General features: G+C 41.9%; 7 protein-coding genes across 7 annotated transcripts; all 7 read left to right on the top strand.

The window, feature by feature from the left end:
* Positions 1-212: 212 nt before the first annotated feature.
* Positions 213-3728, top strand: LOC143021573 (larval cuticle protein LCP-17-like). The gene is made up of 2 exons (XM_076179175.1): positions 213-278; positions 3255-3728. The coding sequence occupies exons 1-2, from the start codon at positions 213-215 to the stop codon at positions 3726-3728; spliced, it is 540 nt and encodes a 179-aa protein (XP_076035290.1).
* Positions 3729-6090: 2362 nt separating this feature from the next.
* LOC143021572 (cuticle protein AM/CP1114-like) lies at positions 6091-6576 on the top strand. The gene has a single exon (XM_076179174.1). The coding sequence runs from the start codon at positions 6091-6093 to the stop codon at positions 6574-6576; it is 486 nt and encodes a 161-aa protein (XP_076035289.1).
* A 2358-nt stretch (positions 6577-8934) lies between these two features.
* On the top strand, positions 8935-9420 carry LOC143021571 (cuticle protein AM/CP1114-like). Its single transcript, XM_076179173.1, has one exon. It carries the CDS (start codon positions 8935-8937, stop codon positions 9418-9420), a length of 486 nt encoding a protein of 161 aa, XP_076035288.1.
* Positions 9421-11772: 2352 nt separating this feature from the next.
* LOC143021570 (cuticle protein AM/CP1114-like) lies at positions 11773-12258 on the top strand. Its single transcript, XM_076179172.1, has one exon. It carries the CDS (start codon positions 11773-11775, stop codon positions 12256-12258), a length of 486 nt encoding a protein of 161 aa, XP_076035287.1.
* A 2365-nt stretch (positions 12259-14623) lies between these two features.
* On the top strand, positions 14624-15109 carry LOC143021569 (cuticle protein AM/CP1114-like). Its single transcript, XM_076179170.1, has one exon. The coding sequence runs from the start codon at positions 14624-14626 to the stop codon at positions 15107-15109; it is 486 nt and encodes a 161-aa protein (XP_076035285.1).
* Positions 15110-17459: 2350 nt separating this feature from the next.
* LOC143021568 (cuticle protein AM1274-like) lies at positions 17460-17945 on the top strand. The gene has a single exon (XM_076179169.1). The coding sequence runs from the start codon at positions 17460-17462 to the stop codon at positions 17943-17945; it is 486 nt and encodes a 161-aa protein (XP_076035284.1).
* Positions 17946-20315: 2370 nt separating this feature from the next.
* LOC143021567 (cuticle protein AM/CP1114-like) lies at positions 20316-20801 on the top strand. Its single transcript, XM_076179168.1, has one exon. It carries the CDS (start codon positions 20316-20318, stop codon positions 20799-20801), a length of 486 nt encoding a protein of 161 aa, XP_076035283.1.
* Positions 20802-22500: the final 1699 nt, after the last annotated feature.

Here is a 22500-nt window from a genome sequence, read left to right as displayed (position 1 = left end):
GGTTCTCCTTTATACTTAAGCATGGCGAGAAATCATTAATTTATGAATACATAAGTCTACAGATACTTTCTAGTTTTACATTCCCTACGAACTACAGTTGAGTAAAATATCTAGATAGTGATAATCACTATCAAATTGAAGATCAACTTCTTTGGCTCCTAACCAAACTTTTATGGTAAAAAATTTTTTTACCACTACCCAAGCCTTTCGCCATGATAACGGATTCTACACAATTGACCGAAATGACTGACGATTTGATTCAATTTGAGAACGACACCGTAGGAATGGAGTTACCCCTAAACCAGTTTCTATCAAGTTTAGCGTTCAGTACCTCCTTCATTCCTTCTTACCCTCTTCTGAGTTGCTTAACTACATATAGCCAAAATTTCTTCTTTTTGGAGCCCTCATCTCACATTGAGGAGTGCCTTTCTTCGCTTGTTATTTCCAAGCGAATTCGATGAACTTAAAGAACTATATTTAGGCTAACATGTTCAAGTTGGGTTTGGTAACCTCTTTTCCATGGTGATGTACTTGACTGATTTTATTTTTTGCTAGAAATGGACAGTTTTACTCAGTTCGAGTGCATCGGCGTATTACAAAAGTCAACTAATAGAGCGAGATTACACTCCTTATTTAGAAAATCGTTCTGCTCTTCCTCTTAAAACACAATCGAATCTTCCTTAACAAAGGATTACAAAGGATTAGAAAGGCGGAGCATGCCGACAGACCTTTTAGTCCATATCTAGGTCGGATGCGAAAAAAAAATCATAATGATAAATAAATGAATAGATAAATGAGTAAATAATAACTATAATAATGTAAACAATAAGTAAGATACATAAATAAATGCATATGTATAGTTAGATAATAAACAGTTGAATAGTAAATAATATTAAATTGACATATAACTAATAATAAATGAGAATCAAACATACATACATACATACATACATATACCAAGGCTTTTTCCCCCTTACCAGGGAGGTAGCCAAAAAGGAAAAGGCATAAAATCATTCCCACCCATTCCATCCCTGAAAACACTCCACACCCCTCCACCCTCCCTCCCATCTTAGCACCTCCTAGATGACGGGTCATCCCTGCACCTTGTCCACTGCCCTGGGTCAGAAGCAGTGTCGCAAGACACAGCACATCCACAGCAAGGCCGCTTCATTAAATCGGCGACCCCCCTCTCCGTCCCCCCATATAAAGGAGAGGACGGGGAGAAATCCCTTCGGGCTGCGTCAAAATTTTGCTCACACACATTACCTCACCCCCCATCCCCCCGTCCATTCCACCTCATGCATCACAACATCTTCCATATACAACCATTCTCCATTCACCCCTGTCTTCTGTCCTCTCCCGTCCTTCCTCAACAGACATTCCCCTCTTCCCCAAAGCCCCCTTCACCCCATCCATCCATCTCATCCTAGGACGTCCCCTCATGTTCACTCCCTCCACATCTGCCTTCCATACCTCCTTTACTAGTCTTTCTTCACTCATTCTTTCCATGTGTCCAAACCATCCCAATACTCTTTCATCAACCCTATCTCCCAACTCCCTTTCCACCCCTGTTCTCCTCCTCACCTCCTCATTTCTCACTCTATCCAGCCTAGTAACCCCTATCATACTTCTCAGACACTTCATCTCAAACACATTCAAGCTCCTTCTCTCTTCCTCTCTTATGTTCCATGTTTCTGCTCCATACAGTGCTGTTGGCACAATCACTCCTTCATACAGTCTCAATCAAGAACCAAGCAAATAATAATAAGAATCAAGAATCAAGCAAATAATAATAAACAAACAGACAAATGATAACAAAACAAATAAACAAATAATATAAAATAAATTATAGTCATTACAGCATCTTGCTTAGGTGTTTATCTAAATGATTCTTAAAGCTTCGAACTGAACTACATTGCACTGCCTCTGCAGGAAGTTTATTTCATTCATTAACTACACGGTTGGTGAAGTTGTTTCTACCCACTTTCAAATTAAATCTATTTCCAAGCAGTTTGAGACCATTGTTTCTTGTCTGATTCTCACTCAGTGTGAAAATGTAGATAATATGACACTTCTGTCATCTATGACTCCATTCTGGAATATTCGTTTATTTCCAATCGTAATTTTTCAACGAGAGTGAGGAGCACACCACAGGAGACGCTTATCTCTGTCCAGGTGGCAGTCATCCGCAGGCGTTAGGTTCGATTACGGACCCACGACGCGTGAAGAGAGATTGAAATCAACATGCATGACCCAATAGAAATGCCTACTTTTAGACATGCGACCCTAACTACTATTAACTGATTTTTTTCTATAGACAGCATTAAGTTATTATTTTCATTAATGACTGTCTCAAGTTGACGTCAAATGATTTAGATTTTTTTTTTAATTCTTGGTTGGTAACAAAAATATGGTAGAGGTTGATTAGTTATTACAAAAGAACATAAAAATGAAGGACAGTGCAAGAGACCATAAAACCTACATTAGGCAGTTCCATGTCCATTAACACAATTCATCCCCATCAATAAAGTTATCTAACCTTTTCTTAAAACAACCGATAGTTTTATCGTTCACTACATTGTTACTAAGTCTAATCCATGCATTGACCACTCTATTAGTAAACCAGTTCTTGTATATTTCCTTCTCAAATTAATAACAGCAGCATTGATGACAGAATTGGCTCAATGGATAGTCATCATGGGGGTTCTCCTTATTGTTATTTCTTCGTACACCTCACTCTGTAATAATTCGTAATAAAGTCCTCAAAGGTCGGGAAAGCAAAGCAAGGTCACTCCCGCAAGCAAAGGTCACAGGATGACCCTGGTCACGTGCTCCACCGCGGTACATAAGCCGGAGGAACCTCCACTTTGACATCACTCGATCTCCACCTTCCACCATGTTCACTGTAAGATTTCCTCCCGTATTCCATAGCGATTGGCCAGTGAGCTAAGGTCTTCCGATGCCTTTGGTTCTTGATATCCAAAAGATTTGGTCTTTATGTGACGTTTCACGAGTGCATATACTCTTCCATGAGACGATATGACGTCATATTCCGTCAGTTCGTTTTCTCACTGGAGGAGATGACGTCATGTCGTCACACGAAGTTCTTTTCACATAGTTATCAAGGTCTGAAGACAAAGTTATCACTGCACGTTCGACGAAGGTTCTAGTGTTATTTTGCTTTTATTTGTTTTTATTTACATTCGCTTGGTTGATGTACATTTTTCTTCATGATAAGTGACCCTTCTTCGCAGATCGCGCTCGCCTGCCTGGTTGCTGTCGCCACGGCCGACACGGGCTACCACGTGGCTCCTCCTGCGCCTTACGCTGGCCGAAGTGGAGGTGGTCAGCGCGTGGTGGACGTGGTGCCCATCATCCGGGACGACCGCGTCCACCCGGACGTCTATGGGGCCTACAACCTCCAGATGGAGACCGGAGACGGCATCGTACGCAGTGAGCAGGGAGGACCCGGTGGTGCCCAGCAGGGCTCAGTTTCCTTCACTTTCCCCGACGGTAAAAACTTCGATCTCAGCTTCGTCGCCGATGAGAACGGCTACCAACCCCAGTCGTCCTTCCTGCCCGTGGCTCCCGCCTTCCCTCACCCCATCCCTCAGTTCGTCCTCGACCAGATCGAGTTCGCCCGACAGGAGGATGAAGCCAAGGCACGTGAGGCTGCCCGTGGAGGATCCGTGTCCTCCCCAGGAAGGAGCTATGGCATTCCCAACTAAGCTCTTGCGACTTCCAATCTGACCAGTGCTCTATGATATTTATGCATAACGATGAATTGTTAATTTATGAATACACAAGTCTACATACACTTTCTAGTTTTCCATTTCCTTTGAGCTGCAACGGAGTATGATATCTAAATAGTTCCTATAATCACTTTTGGGCCTTCAAGGATATTTTGATCTATTTGAAGACCAACTTCTCTGAGTTCTGACCGAGATTCTTTTGTAGAAAATTTTCGATTACGATCCAGTCTCCTCGCTACGATAAGACATTCTGCAAATCTTATCAAAAATTTCTAGAGTTTAGCGTTCTGTACCTCTTTAAGACTTTCCTTACCTCTTTGAAGTTGCTTACCTATATAGAACCAAACTCACATGTATATGGAGTACTATCTCACATTCAAGAGTACCTTTCCTCGCTCTTTTTTCCAAGCGAGTTCGATGAACTTTAAGGAATAATATTATAATTAACGGGTTTAAACTGGGTCCTGTATTCTCCTCAGCATGGTGATGTAATTTACAGATTTCATTCCGGATAGAATTGGGCAGTTTTATTCACTTGGGGAGCTTCGCTACATTAAAGAGGTCAGACAGAGCGAGACTAAACATCTAATTTAGATATTCCATCTGGTCTTTCTCTAAAAAGACAATCTAATCCTCCTTAAAGTTTAAATGATATGACACTTCTTTCATCTTCTAGAATATTCGATTACTTCCAAAAGCTTATCTATATGCAGATGTCAGTCACACCAGGGATTGTTCCAACGTGCAGTGCAGTTGAGCACTAATTGTGCAGCTGTAAGTTAAAATGTCTAGTTGATAAAAATCAATTTTTGCAGCTCCAAAATTCCTCTACAAAAAATAATGGCTAGAATTGTTAGTAAAATACCTCTCACAATTGCTCAGAATCCATCTCAGAAAATCCACAAAGCAAAGGTTTCCGGGGGCTTTAAGCGGACCCCGGACTCCAGTATCGCCTTATTGGCTTCAGTCCTTCGGGCCTTGCTTCTGACCATTTTGTGCAGTTCGAAAAAAAAAAAAAAAAAAAAGGATAATGCCTGAGTTACACGCAGGTGTTATGTTCGTTGTCGGACCCATGACGTGTGAAGAGAGGTTGAAACCAACACGATACAGCAGCACACGACAAGAAAGCAGAAAAAAAAATCTATTTTATCAAAGCGGGTATCAATTTTGTCTCGGCCACTCCAAACTTACAAGGCGGACTACGGCCCTAATTTTTGTATCCATGTAACATGAACAGTAATGACAATAAAACATTATCCTAAGTGCAGGTAATGTGTGGGTGTGTGCGTGCACAAATCTACAAAATTAATTCTGTAGATTTTTACTAGATTTTGTTCCGATATATAAGAAGAAGAAATAGTACCTGGTAAGTTAAGTATATTTTTTCTATTCTCTAGCTATTATTTACTGACTTCTTGTAGGCAACATTAAATCATTATTTTTATTAAAGATTGTCCCAGGTTGACGTCAAATAATCTAGAAAGGCTGAAAAAAATATTGGTACTAAAAGCATGGTAGATGTTAATTAGTTATTACATAAGAATATAAAAATAAGAATAAAGGGGAGTGCAAAATACCAGAAAGCTTACATTAGGCAGTTCCATGTCCATTACCACCATTCATTCTCATCAATAAAGTTATATAACCTTTCCTTAACACAACCGATAGTTTCATCGCTCGCTACATCGTTACTAAGTCTATTCCATGCAACGACCGCTCTAGTGGTGGACCAGCTCTTGCCTATTTCATTTTCAAATTGATAACAGAAGCATTGATATTGGTATTAGTTCAATATATAATGACCATGGGAGCGTTCCTTAGTGTTATTTTTTTGTGTTCCACCCTCTGTAATATTTCACGATAGTCCTCAGAGATCGGGAAAGCAAAGCAAGGTCACTCCCGCAAGCAAAGGTCACAGGATGACCCTGGTCACGAGCTCCACCGCGATACATAAGCCGGAGGAGCCTCCACCTCGACATCACTCGATCTCCACCTTCCGCCATGTTCACTGTAAGATTTTCTCTAGCATTCCATAATGTTTGGCCAGTGAGCGAAGGTCTCTCTATGCCTTCGGTTCTTGATATCCAAAAGACTTGGTCTTTGTGTGACGATTCACGAGTGCAATACTCTTCCATGAGACGATATGACGTCATATTCCGTCAGTTCTATTTCACATTGGAGGAAATGACGTCATGTCGTCACACGAGTTTTTTTTTCCACATGGTTATCGACGTCTGAAGATATAAAGTTATCTCAGGACATTCGACGAAGGTTCTATTGTTATTTTGCTTTTATTTATTTTTATATACATTCGCTTGGTTGATGTAGATTTTTCTTCATGATAAGTGATCCTTCTTCGCAGATCGCGCTCGCCTGCCTGGTTGCTGTCGCCACGGCCGACACGGGCTACAACGTGGCTCCTCCTGCACCTTACGCTGGCCGAAGTGGAGGTAGTCAGCGCGTGGTGGACGTAGTACCCATCATCCGGGACGACCGCGTCCACCCGGACGTCTACGGAGCCTACAACCTCCAGATGGAGACCGGAGACGGCATCGTACGCAGTGAGCAGGGAGGACCCGGTGGTGCCCAGCAGGGCTCAGTTTCCTTCACCTTCCCCGACGGTCAAAACTTCGATCTCAGCTTCGTCGCCGACGAGAACGGCTACCAACCCCAGTCGTCCTTCCTGCCCGTGGCTCCCGCCTTCCCTCACCCCATCCCACAGTTCGTCCTCGACCAGATCGAGTTCGCCCGCCAACAAGACGAGGCCAAGGCCCGTGGAGGATCCGTGTCCTCCCCCGGCAGGAGCTATGGCACTCCCAACTAAGCTTTTGCGACTTCGACTCTGACCAGTGCTCTTTGATATTTAAGCATAACGATGAATGGTTAATTTATGAATACACAAGTCTACACAAACTTTCTAGTTTTCCTTTTTCCTTTGAGCTGCAACTGAGCAAAATATCTAGCTAGTTCAGATAATCACTTTCGGGCCTTCAATGATACTTTGAACAAATTGAAGATCAATTTGTCTGGTTTCTGGCCAAATTCTTATTGTAGGAATTTTCCCATTAGGATCCAATCTCTTCGCTACGATAAGACATTCTGTAAATTTTATCAAAATTTTCTATAGAGTTCAGCGTTCTGTACCTCCTTCAGGCTTTCTTCACCTCTTTTAAGTTACCTATATAGGACTAAATTCACATGTATATGGAGTACTATCTCACATTCAAGAGTACCTTTCCTCGCTCTTTTTTCCAAGCGAGTTCGATGAATTTTAAGGAATGATATTATGACTAACTGGTTTAAACTGGTTCCTGTAATCTCCTCAGCATAGTGATGTATTTTACAGATTTCGTTCTGGATAGAATTGGGCAGTTTTATTCACTTGGGGGGCATCAGTACATTAAAGAGGTCAGACAGAGAGAGACTAAACATCTAATTTAGATATTCCATCTGGTCTTTCTCTAAAAAGAAGATCTAATCCTCCTTAAAGTTTAGATGAAATGACACTTCTTTCATCTTCTAGAATATTCGTTTACTTCCAAACCCTTATCTATATGTAGATGTCAGTCACACCAGAGATTATTCCAACGTGCAGTTGATCACTAATTGTGCAGTTTTAAATTAAAATGTCTAGTTGAAAAAATCAATTTGTGCAGCTCCAAAATTCCTCTACAAAAAATAATGGCTAGAATTGTTAGTAAAATACCTCTCACAATTGCTCAGAGTCCATCTCAGAAAATCCACAAAGCAAAGGTTTCCGGGGGCTTTAAGCGGACCCCGGACTCCAGTATCGCCTTATTGGCTTCAGTCCTTCGGGCCTTGCTTCTGACCATTTTGTGCAGTTCTAAAAAAAAAAAAAAAAAATAGGATAATGCCTGAGTCACACACAGGTGTTATGTTCGTTCTCGGACCCATCACATATGAAGAGAGATCAAAACCAACACAATACAGCAGCACACGACAAGAAAGCAAAAAATATCTGTTTCATCAAAGTGGGTGTCAATTTTGTCTCGGCCACTCCACACTTACAAGGCGGACTGCGGCCCTAATTTCTGTATCCACGTAACATGAACAGTGATGACAATAAAACATCATCCTAAGTGCAGGTAATGGGTGTGTGTGTGCGTGCACAAATCTACAAACTTAATTCTGCAGATTTTTACTGGATTTTGTTCCAATATGTAAGAAGAAGAAATAGTACCTGGTAAGTTCAGTATATTTTTTCTATTCCCTAGCTATTATTTACTGATTTCTTATAGGCAACATTAAGTCATTATTTTTATTAAAGACTGTCCCAGGTTGACGTCAAATAATCTAGAAAGGCTGAAAATAATCTTGGTACTAAAAGCATGGTAGATGTTAATTAGTTATTACATAAGAATATAAGAACATAAGAATAAAGGAGAGTGCAAAATACCAGAAAGCTTATATTAGGCAGTTCCATGTCCATTACCACCATTCATTCTCATCAATAAAGTTATATAACCATTCCTTAACACAACCGATAGTTTCATCGCTCACTACATCGTTACTAAGTCCATTCCATGCAACGACCGCTCTAGTGGTGAACCAGTTCTTGCCTATTTCATTTTCAAATTGATAACAGAAGCATTGATATTAGTATTAGTTCAATATATAATGACCATGGGAGTGCTCCTTAGTGTTATTTTTTCGTGTTCCACTCTCTGTAATATTTCACGATAGTCCTCAGAGATCGGGAAAGCAAAGCAAGGTCACTCCCGCAAGCAAAGGTCATAGGATGACCCTGGTCACGAGCTCCACCGCGATACATAAGTCGGAGGAGCCTCCACCTCGACATCACTCGATCTCCACCTTCCGCCATGTTCACTGTAAGATTTTCTCTAGCATTCCATAATGTTTGGCCAGTGAGCGAAGGTCTCTCTATGCCTTCGGTTCTTGATATCCAAAAGACTTGGTCTTTGTGTGACGATTCACGAGTGCAATACTCTTCCATGAGACGATATGACGTCATATTCCGTCCGGGTTTTTTTCACATTGGAGGAAATGACGTCATGTCGTCACACGAGTTTTTTTTTTTTCCACATGATTATCGACATCTGAAGATATAAAGTTATCTCTGGACATTCGACGAAGGTTCTAGTGTTATTTTGCTTTTATTTATCTTTATATACATTCGCTTGGTTGATGTAGATTTTTCTTCATGATAAGTGACCCTTCTTCGCAGATCGCGCTCGCCTGCCTGATTGCTGTCGCCACGGCCGACACGGGCTACCACGTGGCTCCTCCTGCACCCTACGCTGGCCGAAGTGGAGGTAGTCAGCGCGTGGTGGACGTAGTACCCATCATCCGGGACGACCGCGTCCACCCGGACGTCTACGGAGCCTACAACCTCCAGATGGAGACCGGAGACGGCATCGTACGCAGTGAGCAGGGAGGACCCGGTGGTGCCCAGCAGGGCTCAGTTTCCTTCACCTTCCCCGACGGTCAAAACTTCGATCTCAGCTTCGTCGCCGACGAGAACGGCTACCAACCCCAGTCGTCCTTCCTGCCAGTGGCTCCCGCCTTCCCTCACCCCATCCCACAGTTCGTCCTCGACCAGATCGAGTTCGCCCGCCAACAAGACGAGGCCAAGGCCCGTGGAGGATCCGTGTCCTCCCCCGGCAGGAGCTATGGCACTCCCAACTAAGCTCTTGCGACTTCGACTCTGACCAATGCTCTTTGATATTTAAGCATAACGATGAATGGTTAATTTATGAATACACAAGTCTACACAAACTTTCTAGTTTTCCTTTTTCCTTTGAGCTGCAACTGAGCAAAATATCTATCTAGTTCAGATAATCACTTTCGGGCCTTCAATGATACTTTGAACAAATTGAAGATCAATTTGTCTGGTTTCTGGCCAAATTCTTATTGTAGGAATTTTCCGATTAGAATCCAATCTCTTCGCTACGATAAGACATTCTCTAAATTTTATCAAAAATTTCTATAGAGTTCAGCGTTCTGTACCTCCTTCAGATTTTCTTTACCTCTTTTAAGTTACCTATATAGGACTAAATTCACATGTATATGGAGTACTATCTCACATTCAAGAGTACTTTTCCTCGCTCGTTTTCCAAGCGAGTACGATGAATTTTAAGGAATGATATTATGACTAACAGGTTTAAACTGGTTCCTGTAATCTCCTCAGCATAGTGATGTATTTTACAGATTTCGTTCTGGATAAAATTGGGCAGTTTTATTCACTTGGGGAGCTTCGCTACATTAAAGAGGTCAGACAGAGCGAGACTAAACATCTAATTTAGATATTCCATCTGGTCTTTCTCTAAAAAGACGATCTAATCCTCCTTAAAATTTAGATGAAATGACACTTCTTTCATCTTCTAGAATATTCGTTTACTTCCAAACCCTTATCTATATGTAGATGTCAGTCACACCAGAGATTATTCCAACGTGCAGTTGAGCATTAATTGTGCAGTTTTAAATTAAAATGTCTAGTTGAAAAAATCAATTTGTGCAGCTCCAAAATTCCTCTACAAAAAATAATGGCTAGAATTGTTAGTAAAATACCTCTCACAATTGCTCAGAGTCCATCTCAGAAAATCCACAAAGCAAAGGTTTCCGGGGGCTTTAGCGGACCCCGGACTCCAGTATCGCCTTATTGGCTTCAGTCCTTCGGGCCTTGCTTCTGACCATTTTGTGCAGTTCTAAAAAAGAAGAAAAAAAAAATAGGATAATGCCTGAGTCACACACAGGTGTTATGTTCGTTCTCGGACCCATCACATATGAAGAGAGATCAAAACCAACACAATACAGCAGCACACGACAAGAAAGCAAAAAATATCTGTTTCATCAAAGTGGGTGTCAATTTTGTCTCGGCCACTCCACACTTACAAGGCGGACTGCGGCCCTAATTTCTGTATCCACGTAACATGAACAGTGATGACAATAAAACATCATCCTAAGTGCAGGTAATGGGTGTGTGTGTGCGTGCACAAATCTACAAACTTAATTCTGCAGATTTTTACTGGATTTTGTTCCAATATGTAAGAAGAAGAAATAGTACCTGGTAAGTTCAGTATATTTTTTCTATTCCCTAGCTATTATTTACTGATTTCTTATAGGCAACATTAAGTCATTATTTTTATTAAAGACTGTCCCAGGTTGACGTCAAATAATCTAGAAAGGCTGAAAATAATCTTGGTACTAAAAGCATGGTAGATGTTAATTAGTTATTACATAAGAATATAAGAACATAAGAATAAAGGAGAGTGCAAAAGACCAGAAAACTTATATTAGGCAGTTCCATGTCCATTACCACCATTCATTCTCATCAATAAAGTTATATAACCATTCCTTAACACAACCGATAGTTTCATCGCTCACTACATCGTTACTAAGTCCATTCCATGCAACGACCGCTCTAGTGGTGAACCAGCTCTTGCCTATTTCATTTTCAAATTGATAACAGAAGCATTGATATTAGTATTAGTTCAATATATAATGACCATGGGAGTGCTCCTTAGTGTTATTTTTTCGTGTTCCACTCTCTGTAATATTTCACGATAGTCCTCAGAGATCGGGAAAGCAAAGCAAGGTCACTCCCGCAAGCAAAGGTCACAGGATGACCCTGGTCACGAGCTCCACCGCGGTACATAAGTCGGAGGAGCCTCCACCTCGACATCACTCGATCTCCACCTTCCACCATGCTCACTGTAAGATTTTCTCTAGCATTCCATAATGTGTGGCCACTGAGCGAGGGTCTCTCTATGCCTTCGGTTCTTGATATCCAAAAGACTTGGTCTTTGTGTGACGATTCACGAATGCAATACTCTTCCATGAAACGATATGACGTCATATTCCGTCAGTTCTATTTCACATTGGAGGAAATGACGTCATGTCGTCACACTAAGTTTTTTCCACATGGTTATCGACGTCTGAAGATATAAAGTTATCTCTGGACATTCGACGAAGGTTCTATTGTTATTTTGCTTTTATTTATTTTTATATACATTCGCTTGGTTGATGTAGATTTTTCTTCATGATAAGTGATCCTTCTTCGCAGATCGCGCTCGCCTGCCTGGTTGCTGTCGCCACGGCCGACACGGGCTACAACGTGGCTCCTCCTGCACCTTACGCTGGCCGAAGTGGAGGTAGTCAGCGCGTGGTGGACGTAGTACCCATCATCCGGGACGACCGCGTCCACCCGGACGTATACGGGGCCTACAACCTCCAGATGGAGACCGGAGACGGCATCGTACGCAGTGAGCAGGGAGGACCCGGTGGTGCCCAGCAGGGCTCAGTTTCCTTCACCTTCCCCGACGGTCAAAACTTCGATCTCAGCTTCGTCGCCGACGAGAACGGCTACCAACCCCAGTCGTCCTTCCTGCCTGTGGCTCCCGCCTTCCCTCACCCCATCCCACAGTTCGTCCTCGACCAGATCGAGTTCGCCCGCCAACAAGACGAGGCCAAGGCCCGTGGAGGATCCGTGTCCTCCCCCGGCAGGAGCTATGGCACTCCCAACTAAGCTCTTGCGACTTCGACTCTGACCAGTGCTCTTTGATATTTAAGCATAACGATGAATTGTTAATTTATGAATACACAAGTCTACATACACTTTCTAGTTTTCCTTTTTCCTTTGAGCTGCAACTGAACAAAATATCTAGCTAGTTCAGATAATCACTTTCGGGCCTTCAATGATACTTTGAACAAATTGAAGATCAATTTGTCTGGTTTCTGGCCAAATTCTTATTGTAGGAATTTTCCGATTAGGATCCAATCTCTTCGCTACGATAAGACATTCTGTAAATTTTATCAAAATTTTCTATAGAGTTTAGCGTTCTGTACCTCCTTCAGGCTTTCTTTACCTCTTTTAAGTTACCTATATAGGACTAAATTCACATGTATATGGAGTACTATCTCACATTCAAGAGTACCTTTCCTCGCTCCTTTTTCCAAGCGAGTTCGATGAATTTTAAGGAATTATATTATGAATAACGGGTTTAAACTGGGTCCTGTAATCTCCTCTGCATGGTGATGTATTTTACAGATTTCGTTCTGGATAGAATTGGGCAGTTTTATTCACTTGGGGGACATCGGTACATTAAAGAGGTCAGACAGAGCGAGACTAAACATCTAATTTAGATATTCCATCTGGTCTTTCTCTAAAAAGAAGATCTAATCCTCCTTAAAGTTTAGACGATATGACACTTCTTTCATCTTCTAGAATATTCGTTTACTTCCAAACGCTTATCTATATGCAGATGCCAGTCACACCAGGGATTATTCCAACGTGCAGTTGATCACTAATTGTGCAGTTGTAAATTAAAATGTCTAGTTGAAAAAATCAATTTGTGCAGCTCCAAAATTCCTCTACTAAAAATATTGGCTAGAATTGTTAGTAAAATACCTCTCACAATTGCTCAGAATCCATCTCAGAAAATCCACAAAGCGAAGGTTTCCGGAGGCTTTAAGCGGACCCCGGACACTCCAGTATCGCTTTATTGGCTTCAGTCCTTCGGGCCTTGCTTCTGACCATTTTGTGCAGTTCTAAAAAAAAAAAAAAAAAAAAAATATGATAATGCCTGAGTCACACACAGGTGTTATGTTCGTTCTCGGACCCATCACGTGTGAAGAGAGATCAAAACCAACACGATACAGCAGCACACGACAAGAAAGCAGACAAAAAAATAATCTGTTTCATCAAAGTGGGTATCAATTTTGTCTCGGCCACTCCAAACTTACAAGGCGGACTACGGCCCTAATTTCTGTATCCATGTAACATGAACATTGATGACAATAAAACATTACCCTAAGTACAGGTAATGTGTGGGTGTGTGCGTGCACAAATCTACAAACTTAATTCTGCAGATTTTTACTGGATTTTGTTCCAATATGTAAGAAGAAGAAATAGTACCTGGTAAGTTCAGCACATTTTTTCTATTCCCTAGCTATTATATACTGATTTCTTATAGGCAACATTAAGTCATTATTTTTATTAAAGACTGTCCCAGGTTGACGTCAAATAATCTAGAAAGGCTGAAAATAATCTTGGTACTAAAAGCATGGTAGATGTTAATTAGTTATTACATAAGAATATAAGAACATAAGAATAAAGGAGAGTGCAAAAGACCAGAAAGCTTACATTAGGCAGTTCCATGTCCATTACCACCATTCATTCTCATCAATAAAGTTATATAACCATTCCTTTACACAACCGATAGTTTCATCGCTCGCTACATCGTTACTAAGTCTATTCCATGCAACGACCGCTCTAGTGGTGAACCAGCTCTTGCCTATTTCATTTTCAAATTGATAACAGAAGCATTGATATTAGTATTAGTTCAATATATAATGACCATGGGAGTGCTCCTTAGTGTTATTTTTTCGTGTTCCACTCTCTGTAATATTTCACGATAGTCTTCAGAGATTGGGAAAGCAAAGCAAGGTCACTCCCGCAAGCAAAGGTCATAGGATGACCCTGGTCACGAGCTCCACCGCGATACATAAGCCGGAGGAGCCTCCACCTCGACATCACTCGATCTCCACCTTCCGCCATGTTCACTGTAAGATTTTCTCTAGCATTCCATAATGTTTGGCCAGTGAGCGAGGGTCTCTCTATGCCTTCGGTTCTTGATATCCAAAAGACTTGGTCTTTGTGTGACGATTCACGAGTGCATATACTCTTCCATGAGACGATATGACGTCATATTCCGTCAGTTCATTTTCACATTGGAGGAAATGACGTCATGTCGTCACACTAAGTTTTTTTCACATGGTTATCGACGTCTGAAGATATAAAGTTATCTCAGGACATTCGACGAAGGTTCTAGTGTTATTTTGCTTTTATTTATTTTTATATACATTCGCTTGGTTGATGTAGATTTTTCTTCATGATAAGTGACCCTTCTTCGCAGATCGCGCTCGCCTGCCTGGTTGCTGTCGCCACGGCCGACACGGGCTACAACGTGGCTCCTCCTGCGCCTTACGCTGGCCGAAGTGGAGGTGGTCAGCGCGTGGTGGACGTAGTACCCATCATCCGGGACGACCGCGTCCACCCGGACGTATACGGGGCCTACAACCTCCAGATGGAGACCGGAGACGGCATCGTACGCAGTGAGCAGGGAGGACCCGGTGGTGCCCAGCAGGGCTCAGTTTCCTTCACCTTCCCCGACGGTCAAAACTTCGATCTCAGCTTCGTCGCCGACGAGAACGGCTACCAACCCCAGTCGTCCTTCCTGCCCGTGGCTCCCGCCTTCCCTCACCCCATCCCACAGTTCGTCCTCGACCAGATCGAGTTCGCCCGCCAACAAGACGAGGCCAAGGCACGTGGAGGATCCGTGTCCTCCCCCGGCAGGAGCTATGGCACTCCCAACTAAGCTTTTGCGACTTCGACTCTGACCAGTGCTCTTTGATATTTAAGTATAACGATGAATGGTTAATTTATGAATACACAAGTCTACACAAACTTTCTAGTTTTCCTTTTTCCTTTGAGCTGCAACTGAGCAAAATATCTAGCTAGTTCAGATAATCACTTTCGGGCCTTCAATGATGCTTTGAACAATTTGAAGATCAATTTGTCTGGTTTCTGGCCAAATTCTTATTGTAGGAATTTTCCGATTAGGATCCAATCTCTTCGCTACGATAAGACATTCTGTAAATTTTATCAAAATTTTCTATAGAGTTTAGCGTTCTGTACCTCCTTCAGGTTTTCTTCACCTCTTTTAAGTTACCTATATAGGACTAAATTCACATGTATATGGAGTACTATCTCACATTCAAGAGTACCTTTCCTCGCTCTTTTTTCCAAGCGACTTCGATGAACTTTAAGGAATTATATTATGACAAACGGGTTTAAACTGGTTCCTCTAATCTCCTCAGCATGGTGATGTATTTTACAGATTTCGTTCTGGATAGAATTGGGCAGTTTTATTCACTTGAGGAGCTTCGCTACATTAAAGAGGTCAGACAGAGCGAGACTAAACATCTAATTTAGATATTCCATCTGGTCTTTCTCTAAAAAGACGATCTATTCCTCCTTAAAGTTTAGACGATATGACACTTCTTTCATCTTCTAGAATATTCGTTTACTTCCAAACACTTATCTATATGCAGATGCCAGTCACACCAGGGATTATTCCAACGTGCAGTTGAGCACTAATTGTCCAGCTGTAAGTTAAAATGTCTAGTTGATAAAAATCAATTTGTGGAGCTCCAGAATTCTTCTACAAAAAATAGTGGCTAAAATTGTTAGTAAAATACCTCTCACAATTGCTCAGAATCCATCTCAGAAAATCCACAAAGCGAAGGTTTCCGAGGGCTTTAAGCGGACCCAGGACTCCAGTATCGCCTTATTGGCTTCAGTCCTTCGGGCCTTGCTTCTGACCATTTTGTGCAGTTCTAAAAAAAATATGATAATGCCTGAGTCACACGCAGGTGTTATGTTCGTTCTCAGACCCACGACGTGTGAAGAGAGATCACAACCAACACGATACAGCAGCACACGACAAGAAAGCAGAAAAAAAAATCTGTTTCATCAAAGAGGGTGTCAATTTTGTCTCGGCCACTCCACACATACAAGGCGGACTGCGGCCCTAATTTCTGTATCCACGTAACATGAACAGTGATGACAATAAAACATCATCCTAAGTGCAGGTAATGTGTGGGTGTGTGCGTGCACAAATCTACAAACTTAATTCTGCAGATTTTTACTGGATTTTGTTCCAATATGTAAGAAGAAGAAATAGTACCTGGTAAGTTCAGTATATTTTTTCTATTCCCTAGCTATTATTTACTGATTTCTTATAGGCAACATTAAGTCATTATTTTTGTTAAAGACTGTCCCAGGTTGACGTCAAATAATCTAGAAAGGCTGAAAAAAATCTTGGTACTAAAAGCATGGTAGATGTTAATTAGTTATTACAAAAGAATATAAGAACATAAGAATAAAGGAGAGTGCAAAATACCAGAGAGCTTACATTAGGCAGTTCCATGTCCATTAACACCATTCATTTTCATCAATAAAGTTATATAACCATTCCTTAACACAACCGATAGTTTCATCGCTCGCTACATCGTTACTAAGTCTATTCCATGCAACGACCGCTCTAGTGGTGAACCAGTTCTTGCCTATTTCATTTTCAAATTGATAACAGAAGCATTGATATTAGTATTAGTTCAATATATAATGACCATGGGAGTACTCCTTAGTGTTATTTTTTCGTGTTCCACTCTCTGTAATATTTCACGATAGTCCTCAGAGATCGGGAAAGCAAAGCAAGGTCACTCCCGCAAGCAAAGGTCATAGGATGACCCTGGTCACGAGCTCCACCGCGGTACATAAGCCGGAGGAGCCTCCACCTCGACATCACTCGATCTCCACCTTCCGCCATGTTCACTGTAAGATTTTCTCTAGCATTCCATAATGTTTGGCCAGTGAGCGAGGGTCTCTCTATGCCTTCGGTTCTTGATATCCAAAAGACTTGGTCTTTGTGTGACGATTCACGAGTGCAATACTCTTCCATGAGACGATATGACGTCATATTCCGTCAGGTTTTTTTTCACATTGGAGGAAATGACGTCATGTCGTCACACGAGTTTTTTTTTTCCACATGGTTATCGACGTCTGAAGATATAAAGTTATCTCTGGACATTCGACGAAGGTTCTAGTGTTATTTTGCTTTTATTTATTTTTATATACATTCGCTTGGTTGATGTAGATTTTTCTTCATGATAAGTGATCCTTCTTCGCAGATCGCGCTCGCCTGCCTGGTTGCTGTCGCCACGGCCGACACGGGCTACAACGTGGCTCCTCCTGCGCCTTACGCTGGCCGAAGTGGAGGTGGTCAGCGCGTGGTGGACGTAGTACCCATCATCCGGGACGACCGCGTCCACCCGGACGTCTACGGGGCCTACAACCTCCAGATGGAGACCGGAGACGGCATCGTACGCAGTGAGCAGGGAGGACCCGGTGGTGCCCAGCAGGGCTCAGTTTCCTTCACCTTCCCCGACGGTCAAAACTTCGATCTCAGCTTCGTCGCCGACGAGAACGGCTACCAACCCCAGTCGTCCTTCCTGCCCGTGGCTCCCGCCTTCCCTCACCCCATCCCACAGTTCGTCCTCGACCAGATCGAGTTCGCCCGACAGGAGGACGAGGCCAAGGCCCGTGGAGGATCCGTGTCCTCCCCCGGCAGGAGCTATGGCACTCCCAACTAAGCTCTTGCGACTTCGACTCTGACCAGTGCTCTTTGATATTTAAGCATAACGATGAATTGTTAATTTATGAATACACAAGTCTACATACACTTTCTAGTTTTCCTTTTTCCTTTGAGCTGCAACTGAACAAAATATCTAGCTAGTTCAGATAATCACTTTCGGGCCTTCAATGATACTTTGAACAAATTGAAGATCAATTTGTCTGGTTTCTGGCCAAATTCTTATTGTAGGAATTTTCCCATTAGGATCCAATCTCTTCGCTACGATAAGACATTCTGTAAATTTTATCAAAAATTTTCTATAGAGTTTAGCGTTCTGTACCTCCTTCAGGCTTTCTTTACCTCTTTTAAGTTACCTATATAGGACTAAATTCACATGTATATGGAGTACTATCTCACATTCAAGAGTACCTTTCCTCGCTCTTTTTTCCAAGCGAGTTCGATGAATTTTAAGGAATGATATTATGAATAACGGGTTTAAACTGGGTCCTGTAATCTCCTCTGCATGGTGATGTATTTTACAGATTTCGTTCTGGATAGAATTGGGCAGTTTTATTCACTTGGGGGGCATCGGTACATTAAAGAGGTCAGACAGAGCAAGACTAAACATCTAATTTAGATATTCCATCTGGTCTTTCTCTAAAAAGACGATCTATTCCTCCTTAAAGTTTAGATGACATGACACTTCTTTCATCCATGACTCCATTCTGGAATATTCGTTTATTTCCAAACGCTTATCTATATGCAGGTGCCAGTCACACCAGGGATTATTCCAACGTGCAGTTGAGTACAAATTGTGCAGCTGTAAATTAAAATATCTTGTTGAAAAAATAAATTTGTGCACCTGCAAAATTCTTCTACAAAAATAATGGCTAGAATTGTTAGTAAGATACCTCTCACAATTGCTCAGAATCCATCTCAGAAAATCCACAAAGCAAAGGTTTCCGGGGGCTTTAAGCGGACCCCGGACTCCAGTATCGCTTTGTTGGCTTCGACCCTTCGGGCCATGCTTCTGACCATTTTGTGCAGTTCTAAAAAAAAAAAAAAAAAAAAAAAAAAAAAATAGGATAATGCCTGAGTCACGCACAGGCGTTACGTTCGATCTCGGACCCATGACGTGTGAAGAGAGGTTGAAACCAACACGATACAGCAGCACACGACAAGAAAGCAGAAAAAATATATATATTTCGTAGAAGTGGGTGTCTGTGTTGTCTCGGCCACTCCACACTTACAAGGCGGACTGCGGCCCTAATTTCTGTATCCATGTAACATGAACAGTAATGACAATAAAACATTACCCTAAGTGCAGGTAATGTGTGGATGTGTGCGTGCACAAATCTACAAACTTGATTCTGCAGGTTTTTACTGGATTTTGTTCCAATATATAACAAGAAGAAATAGTATGTGGTAAACTCAGTACATTTTTTCTATTCTCTAGCTATTATTTACTGATTCCTTATAGACAACATTATAATTATTTTTTATTAAAGATCCTCCCAGATTGACGCCAAATAATCTATAAAGGCTGAAAAAATAATTGGTTGGTACTAAATACATGGTAGATGTTTATTTGTTATTACATAAGAACACAGGAAAATAAGAATAAAGGAGAGTGCAAAAGACCATAAAGTTTACATTAGGCAGTTCCATGTCCATTGCCACCAGTCATCTCCATAAATAAAGTTATCTTATATTGTCTTAAAACAACCATTCGTTTCATCGCTCACAACATCGTTACTAAATCTATTCCATGCAACGACCGCTCTAGTGGTGAACCAGTTCTTGCCTATTTAATTCTCAAGTTAATAACAAAAGCATTGATATTAGTATTAGTTCAATAGATAATTACCATGGGAGTGATCCATAGTGTTATTTCTTTGTGCTCCACTCTCTGTAATATTTCGTGATAGTCCTCAGAGATCGGGAAAACAAAGCAAGGTCACTCCCGCAAGCAAAGGTCACAGGATGACCCTGGTCGCGAGCTCCGTCGCAGTACATAAGCAGGAGGAACCCCCACTTCGACATCACTCGATCTCCACCTTCCGCCATGTTCACTGTAAGTTTTCCTCCCGTATTCCATAGCGGTTGGCCAGTGAACTAAGATCTCTCTATGCCTTTGGTTCTTGATATCCAAAAGATCTTTGCGTGACGCTTCACGAACGTATTACTCTTCCATGAGACGTATGACGTCATTTCCGTCAGTTCGTTTTCTCGTTGGAGGGAATGACGTCATGTCGTCACATAAAGTTCTTTTCACATGGTTATCGAGTCTGAAGACATAAATTTATCTCTGCACATTCGAAGGTTCTAGTGTTATTTTGCGTTTATTTACTTTTATATACATTCGCTTGGTTGATGTAGATTTTTCTTCATGATATGTGACCCTGTTTCGCAGATCGTGCTCGCCTGCCTGGTTGCTGTCGCCACGGCCGACACGGGCTACAACGTGGCTCCCCCTGCGCCCTACGCTGGCCGAAGTGGAGGTGGTCAGCGCGTGGTGGACGTAGTGCCCATCATCCGGGACGACCGCGTCCACCCGGACATCTACGGAGCCTACAACCTCCAGATGGAGACCGGAGACGGCATCGTACGCAGTGAGCAGGGAGGACCCGGTGGTGCCCAGCAGGGCTCAGTTTCCTTCACCTTCCCCGACGGTCAAAACTTCGATCTCAGCTTCGTCGCCGACGAGAACGGCTACCAACCCCAGTCGTCCTTCCTGCCCGTAGCTCCCGCTTTCCCTCACCCCATCCCACAGTTCGTCCTCGACCAGATCGAGTTCGCCCGTCAGCAGGACGAGGCCAAGGCCCGTGGAGGATCCGTGTCCTCCCCCGGCAGGAGCTATGGCACTCCCAACTAAGCTCTTGCGACTTCGACCCTCACCAGTGCTCTTTGATATTTATGCATAAAGATGAATGGTTAATTTATGAATACATAAGTCCACAGACACATTCTTGTTTTCCATTTCCTTTGAGCTGCAACTGAGCAAAATATCTGGCTAGTTTAGATAATCGCTTTCGAGCCTTCGATGATACTTTGATCTAGAATCAACTTTTTGGGGTTTTGGCCAAAATCTTATGGTAGAAAATTGCCGAGTACGATCTAGTCTTTTCGTTACGATAAGGCACTCTACAAAATGTATCAAAACACCAAACAATTTTATTCACTTTGAGAGGAACACCGTAGGGACGGCGTTAACCCAAAACCAATTTCTATTAAGTTAACTTTCTCTACCTCCTTCAGGCTTTCCTTCTCTCTTTTATATTATTAACCTAAATAGGATCAAACCATCCTCTGTATGGAGTACGCATCTCACATTAAGCAGGATTTTTCCTCGCTCGTCCCTTCCAAACGAGATGAAGAACTTTAAGAATCATATTATGGCAAGAACTGGTTTACCAACAGAGGAGTTAACGAATGGAGTAGACTTACTAACCATTTAGTGAGCGTTGAAGCTACTGGTGGCTTTAAAAGAAGATTAGATGATTTTATGGATGGGGATTATAGGTGGTAATGGACAGGGAACTGCCTAATGTAGGCTTTATGGTCTCTTGCAGTCTCCTCCATTCTTATATCCTTAAGTTGGGTTTGGTAACCTCTTCTGCATGATGACATACTTTAAAGCTTTTATTCTGGCATGGGTGTATTGAAGAGATCAAACAGAGCGAAGATTCTTTCTCTTCTTCCTCGTAAAAGACAATCAAATCATCCTTAAAATTTAGATGATATGACACTTCTGTCATGTATGACTCCATTCTGGAGTATTTATTTCCGAACGTAATTTTTCAACAAGCGTGCGGAGAATATCACAGGAGACGCTTGTCTATAGGCAGGTGACAATCAAACGAAGCCGTTATGTTCGATCCAGGACCTGTGAGGTGAGGTCGAAGCCAACACGATACAAATTCATACGACAAGAAAGCAAAAAAAAAAAAAAAAAATAAATAAATAAATAAATATATATATATATATATATATTTTTTTTTTTTTTTTTTTTTTTTTTTGTTTTTTGGCGAGGCCAATCTAAAAAAAAACTCTGCCTAAAGGAAAATTTTGTTTATACAGACTCGCGAGTTAAGTCCATAATAACTGCTGCTTCAAGTAACCCGCAGCCCCATGTTAACCACCAACGGTCCTTTGAGTTCTTTCATAGAATAATCTGGAAAGAAACGTTGAGCAGTTGCCTGTGTGGGATCTAGTTCTATGTCACCGGCTACTAGAAGTATTTGTATTTCGTCACCAGAGTTTCTCATCTAAGGGTCAACATCTTTCGGAAGAGGAGTCATAGACGCGTTAAAAGAGAACTATAAGGAGGGATACCAGAAATTAAAAGTGATCAGCGTTCTTCTTTGAATGTAGGAGGGGAAGGGGAGCAGTCACCAATTGTCAGCTCTTATGTGAAACAGTAGGGATTTGGTAGCTGAAGTATTTAAATTTTGTTGACGGTGATGCAACATTCTGCGTGGATAATTTTCTTGCAGATGGTTTCTTTAGACGTAACTATTCGTGGAAGTAGAGTGTCTAATCTCCGTTAGCATTTGTCCGTAGACGCTTATAAC

The sequence above is a fragment of the Oratosquilla oratoria genome, chromosome 42 (assembly GCF_046742065.1).
Source record: "Oratosquilla oratoria isolate Oo_2021 chromosome 42, ASM4674206v1, whole genome shotgun sequence".
Classification (NCBI taxonomy): Eukaryota; Metazoa; Arthropoda; class Malacostraca; order Stomatopoda; family Squillidae; genus Oratosquilla; species Oratosquilla oratoria.
This window is presented reverse-complemented; position numbering and strand designations above follow the sequence as displayed.

What these genes read in the sequence shown, in the direction of transcription:
- LOC143021573 (XM_076179175.1), top strand. Translation starts at nt 213, where the DNA reads ATGATAACGGATTCTACACAATTGACCGAAATGACTGACGATTTGATT. An exon ending in TTCAATTTGAGAACGACACC is followed by an intron (nt 279 to 3,254) that starts GTAGGAATGGAG and finishes CCTTCTTCGCAG; the next exon opens with ATCGCGCTCGCCTGCCTGGT.
- LOC143021572 (XM_076179174.1), top strand. Translation starts at nt 6,091, where the DNA reads ATGATAAGTGATCCTTCTTCGCAGATCGCGCTCGCCTGCCTGGTTGCT.
- LOC143021571 (XM_076179173.1), top strand. Translation starts at nt 8,935, where the DNA reads ATGATAAGTGACCCTTCTTCGCAGATCGCGCTCGCCTGCCTGATTGCT.
- LOC143021570 (XM_076179172.1), top strand. Translation starts at nt 11,773, where the DNA reads ATGATAAGTGATCCTTCTTCGCAGATCGCGCTCGCCTGCCTGGTTGCT.
- LOC143021569 (XM_076179170.1), top strand. Translation starts at nt 14,624, where the DNA reads ATGATAAGTGACCCTTCTTCGCAGATCGCGCTCGCCTGCCTGGTTGCT.
- LOC143021568 (XM_076179169.1), top strand. Translation starts at nt 17,460, where the DNA reads ATGATAAGTGATCCTTCTTCGCAGATCGCGCTCGCCTGCCTGGTTGCT.
- LOC143021567 (XM_076179168.1), top strand. Translation starts at nt 20,316, where the DNA reads ATGATATGTGACCCTGTTTCGCAGATCGTGCTCGCCTGCCTGGTTGCT.